Source organism: Loxodonta africana, chromosome 4 (assembly GCF_030014295.1).
Source record: "Loxodonta africana isolate mLoxAfr1 chromosome 4, mLoxAfr1.hap2, whole genome shotgun sequence".
NCBI lineage: Eukaryota > Metazoa > Chordata > Mammalia > Proboscidea > Elephantidae > Loxodonta > Loxodonta africana.
The window spans coordinates 155,229,709-155,235,708 of NC_087345.1; the positions used below are offsets into that span (position 1 = coordinate 155,229,709).

General features: G+C 42.1%; 1 protein-coding gene across 1 annotated transcript in view; it reads left to right on the forward strand.

Moving 5' to 3' along the window:
• OLAH (oleoyl-ACP hydrolase) overlaps positions 1–4,780 on the forward strand; it is a 72,660-nt gene extending 67,880 nt beyond the window's left edge. The window contains exons 6-7 of the mRNA XM_023548740.2: positions 3,730–3,815; positions 4,313–4,780. Of these exons, the coding sequence (XP_023404508.2) occupies positions 3,730–3,815; positions 4,313–4,455 (229 nt within the window). The 3' untranslated portion in view covers positions 4,456–4,780. The remainder of the gene's footprint in view (positions 1–3,729; positions 3,816–4,312) is intronic.
• The last annotated feature ends 1,220 nt before the right edge of the window (positions 4,781–6,000 follow it).

Sequence of the window (6,000 nt, forward strand, 5' to 3'; positions counted from 1 at the left end):
AAATTCCAAAAATGTTCCCAGAACCCTGCTTTCTAGATTCTTCTCCTCTCTTCTCGATTGCTTCTCTCCCTTTCTCAATCTGTTCTTCTCTCTTTACTCTTCCTTAGCTTTCAGCTCTTTCCAATGTAAGTAAGATCAGGCCTACTGACCTTCTCTCAGTCCTTTCCCTCCCCCGTTTCCTCTCAGTAAGGCTCAGAGCCTGGAGCCAAAATAGAAATCTGTGACAGGCAGGAGGTACCAGAAGCCAACACTACTCCCAACTCATACAAGCTGTCCTCATCTCTTGCCTGGACTATTGCACTGTTCTCTCTTCTTCTTCTGGAACTCTGCTTACAAACATTTAGGCTATTTGTTATTGTCCCACAGCTCTTGGATACTCTGTTCTTCCCCCCCGCCCCACCTTTATATTTCATTTTGGATAATTTCTATTGACCTTCAAGTTCACTGACTCCTCATCTGTGTCAAGTCTACCCATGATGAGCTTGTCAATCAAAGGAATTCTTCCTTTCTATTTCCGTTTTATCATCTAGCATTTCTATTTGACTCTTTCTTAATTTTTGCCTTTCTACTGAAATTTTTCATTTGTCCATACATGTAGTTCACTTTTTTCCAGCAAATTCTATAACATATTAATCATAGTTATTTTACAGTTCTTGTCCTGATAATTCTAACATCTGGTGTATATCTAAGTCTAATTCTTTTGATTATTTTGTCTTTTTACAATAAGTTTTTTATTTCTTGCTTTCTTGTGTGTCTGGAAGTTTTTGACTGAAAGTTAGTCATGCATAAAACAGTAGAGACTGAAGTAAACATTTTTTATGCCTGAATATAACCACACCTCTTCTTCCCTCAGGCCATTAGTGTTGAGTCAGTCTAGTCTGGAGTTGAGCTGTGTTTGGATTTTGTTATTGCTGCAGTTAATTTTGGTGTACCACACCTTCAAATTCCTCTGGTGTCCCTATCTGTTTAGTGTGGGGACAGGGTTGCTGGAGAAATTTTTCTTACTGTTCCTGTCCACCCTCAGCTTTCAGTCTTCCCTGTGAACCTGATCCTCATAGCCTACTTCCCTCCATGCTCTTGCCCCTCCACCATAGTAGATTGCTATTCTTGTTATTCAGGGTGTGTTAGCCTGTTGGGGGTAGCACTGAGAATTTTTGGATGTCCTAGTCAGTCTTACATTTCAGTCTTAGGCAGGACTTCTGTGCCTAGGCTTTGGGGTAGGACTTTCTCAGCAGGCCTGCCCCTTCTCCCTTTTGCAACCACATTTTGCCTTGTATCTGAAGATGATTTTCTGTGGCAGTTTCCTGCCCATCCCCCAGCAGTAGCTGACCTCTGCTTGGTTTCGGTATAGAATTGTGGGTCCAGGAGGGTTTCCTGCCCTTCCCCAAGGGTAGAGAGTTAATATTTTTATCCTTTCCCTGGTAATGGGTCTTCACTTGTGCCAGAGAGAGTTCACTGCCCCTCCTCCGGCAGCTTAAGGCTTTTGTTTAATGTGAGAGAAAGGCCTGGGCAGGGGGCAGGGTTTCATGCCCGTCCATGTTGCTGTTGTTAGGTGCTGGTGAGTCTATTTTGACTCATAGCAACCCCATGTGACAGAGCAGAACTGCTTCATAGAGTTTCTTAGACTATAATCATTATGGGAACAGATCATCAGGTCTTTCTCCCTCAGAGCTTCTAGGTAGATTCGAACCACCAACCTTTCAGTTAGCAGTAGAGTGCTTAATCATTGTGCCACTAGAGCTACTGCCCCCATATTCTGCTCTCTCTGGCTTCCTGCCTCACTCCTAATCCTTCTAGTGAGCCCTGATTGGAGGCCTATGGGAAACAGCCTTCGAGTCAGTGTGAATTCCCTCTGTGTTTGGGGCGGCTGGCCCTTCCAGTCTGACCCACCACCCCACACTTGGTCTCCAGCAATCTGTTAAAAATTAGAGCTGATTCTTCCAACTTGTTTGCACAGCAGCTATGCTATCCTCCCACACTTTGCCATGAGTGAGCCAGGCCATACTCCCATCTCTTAGAGGGGCTTGGCCCTCCTTGGAATTTGGGTTATTGCTTGCCTTGCCTTGTAACCTCAGCTCTCTGATGAGTTAAAAAATAAGAAGATGATTTTTGTAGTTTATCTAACCTTTTTTCATTGTTGGGGCGGAAGTGGTACTCCTTCCAGTCTCCTACATCCTAGGCAAAAGTGGAAATCCTTGCCTGGATTATTGAAAGAGCCATTTAACTGGTCCTCTCATACCCTTTTGTTGTTATTTTGAGTTGCCATTGAGCTGTCTGACTCAAGGCAAACCCATGCACAAAGGAATCAAACCATTGGGGTCCATAGGGTTTTCACTGAAATAGATTGCCAGGGCCTTTTTCCTAGTCCATTTTAGTCTGGGAGCTCCACTAAAACCTGTTCAGCATCGTAGCAACACGCAAGCCTCCACCGACAGACTGGTGGTGGCTGCGTATGAGGTGTATTGTCTGGAAACTGAACCCAGGACTCCTGCATGGAGAGTGAGAATTCTACCACTGATCCACCATTGCCCCCTTCATAAACTCTACTCTCCTCCCATCCATTCCTCAACCATATCCAGAGGGACAAAAGCCAACCTTTATTAAGTTGCTTCTCTCTTTTTTTTTTTTTTAAAGAATTCCTTTTTAAATCTTTTGTAGTGGTTTTCTATTGCTCTAAAGAAGACCAAAATCCTTTACATGATCTAGACTTGGCCCTTGCCTATCTCTTCTACTTGAATTTGCCCCAGTACCTCCTTCATTCTTTAAAAAACAGTCATTGATTTAAGCTCATTTTATTCCCTCCTGCCTCTATCCCCTTTGCCAAGTTTTTTCCTATTCATTCAGTTCTCAGACCCAACTCCATTTTCCCAGGGAAAACGTCCCCGACCCTAAACCCATCCTGCCCTCCTGCCCAGTGTTCTCAGATCACCCAAGACTTGGTTACACTTACATATCTCTCTAGTTGTCTGATTACTAGTATCTGTTCCAAGCCAGCGTGTAAGCTGCAGGAGGGCAGGACTGTGTCTGTTTATTGATGTGTTCCTAGTGTCTAGAATAGCACCCAGCATCTACCTCAGTAAGTATTGTTGTTGTTGGGATTAAACTGAGAATAGATAAAAACCAACTCAGAGTCTCTGCTTGCTCCAACATTTCAACCCTCAGCTGGACCACAGAGAGCTGAGAAATACCAGACAGGTAGTCATTTCTAAGGAGTCCTGGTGGCTCAATGGTTAGGTGCTCAGCTGCTAATCAAAAGGTTGGTGGTTCAAATCCACCCGGTGGCTCCACAAGAGGAAGATCTGGTGATCTGTAAAGATTACAGCCTAGAAAACCTGATGGGGCAGTTCTGCTTTGTCACATGGGGTGGCTATGGGTTGGAACTGACTCAACGACACCCAACAAGAGCAGTTATTTCTGGGGAACAACAGTTGGAAGTACTAATTGTAACCAGTCTCACCCTGAATTGGACTGCATGCCCAGGAGCCATCTGCTAGCCACTTGCAGCGTTCTAGAAGTTAGATGGCCTTGGAAAATAGCCTGGGCCACAGTGAGTCTCAGGCAGGTTCTGATAGGTACAAGTGCCATTGCTGAAGAAACATTTGCATGGAAGTAGCAAAAGAGAAAGAAATGAGGGCACACCATTTTTCATTTAAATTTTTTACTAGGTTAAGAAAAGACTCTGGGATGCTGATTATGAAAAAGTATTAATGAGCCATTTTCTGTTTACAGCTTTGATACCCCATCTGAGGCTGTTCTTTCTTGTGACTTATCATGTTTTATTGGATCTGAAGATCAAGCAGTAAAGGATTTGGAAGGTGAGATTATTTTGATAGTTGTTTGGGGTATTTTATTGAAATATTTGTTTGATGGTGTTGAATTAATGTCAACTAGCAGTTACTATATGAGTAGAAAATTGGCCCAAGTTTTACTGCACGTAAATGGAGAGGTGTTGGTTGCACACAAAATGAGGAATGCATGTAATCCTGCTGTGTGCTGGTAGGTCTTAAAGAAATAGAACATGACACCTTGAAAGTAATTCTACCACTAGGTGTCAGCTCTTAGAAAAAAAAAAAAAAAAAAAATCCTCTGCCGTCGAGTGGATTTCTACTCATAGCGACCCTATAGGACAGAGTAGAACTGCCCCATAGAGTTTCCAAGGAGCACCTGGCAGATCTGAACTGCCGACCTATTGGTTAGCAGACGTAGCACTTAACCACTATGCTACCAGGGTTTCTGAGAGAAGTGGTATGGGAAAGTAAATCTTTTGTTGTCGGTATCACTTGTTATTAAATATACTGCTGTTTCTTTTTAGCCTGGAAAGATGTAACCAGTGGAAGTTTTTACATGCACAAGCTTCCAGGAGGTCACTTTTATGTTATGGAACCTACCAATGAGACCTTCATCATGAACTACATAACCAAGTGTCTAGAACTATCCACACTTTCCTGTTTTTAGATATTTTTCCTTTGGGCCTTAAAATAGTCAAAGCGATTATATGATACTCTTCTTAATTACCCAGAAGTAGCTCATTGATTTCATTCGGTGATGAAAAATTATATATTTTCTCTTGTCAGGGTGATTTGTTATATGTAAATGTTTTTCTCCATGGTACACTTTTATGCATCTAGAGACCAAAGACAGGTAAGAAAATGTCGTGCAGAATCCTTTATCTTCACTTTAGAATCACCTTAGATTCTCATTAGTGGGAAGTTTGTCAACAAAATTCCTGCTTGGTAAATTACTCATTTTTTCTTCAATTATTTTAACAGTGGAAATGATTGACAGGGGAAAGGCTTGATATTTAATTACTAGTCTGTTTACATGCTGTCACTCAAAGGTTGATTTATTCTTTGGAAATATAGGGTATTTCCATTTAATAAGAAAACGTCATCTGCAGCCTTTAGTAAAATAAGATTTAAGCTGTTATCATAGTCTGTCCCAACAAGTCCTCAGAAGGCCTGCCACCCCAGGCCCCCTGCTAAGGGGTTCCTCCTCCATCAATTGCCTGCTGGTTCTGGGTGACCCGGCTACTCTGATGATAACCAACTGGGACCCAGAGTGAGCCCTTCATGGACAATATAGCAAAGTCTCGTCAGCGGCATATGGAATGGTCCAGCACAAATGCCATGCCCAGCAGGCTGCCTCTGTGATAATTTGAGCTTGACAATAGGGAGAAAGCAGAACAATTGGAAACGAACAGCAACTAAAAGGGGGAAAAAAAGCAGAAATAGAGAAAATTACCTGAGTAAGAAGAGTGGCAGAACACTACAACTGGATCCACAAATGCTGCCTACTGAAGGGAATGAAGCGTCACCTTATCCTCAGAGTGGCACGAATGCTGAACTGTCAATTCTGAAACATTTCTGTCTCTTGGAGGCCCGGCTGTGCGATCAGACCCCCTTATTTCCTTATTCCCCACTGAGCTTCACAATAAACTCCAATCCTGCATGTGATGGATGCCTCTTTCTTGTGAGTTAAATTGCTTACCATAGTATTATGCTAACTTTTAATGCATTGCTAGCTACGTTTAGGATCACATAATATGGGATCATGTTTTTGTTACGTTATTTAAAGATAATATGGAGATCTGGTGATACAGTGGTTAAGAGCTCAGGGGCTAACCAAAATGTCGGCAGTTCAAATCCACCAGCCACTCCTTTGGAAACCCTATGGGGCGTTTCTACTCTGTCCTGTAGGGTTGCTGTGAGTTGGAATCAACTTGACAACAATAGATTTACTTGTTTGTTTTTGGTTTAAAGGTAATATACCTAGAGTCTTAGTAAATAAGATTAATGAAAATGCATATAGGTGGTATTTTTCAGAATTTACCACTGCTTTTTAATAAAGTACAAACAATATAAAATGCATTGGCGGGGGAGGGCTTTGAGTTAGAATTCCCATAATGAATTTGGGCTAAAATTTTGTTAAAGAATGTCAAAGCAAATTATGTTATATATTTGGTACGTCTCACGCTCTGCTTTGATACCGTTTCCAGGGTTC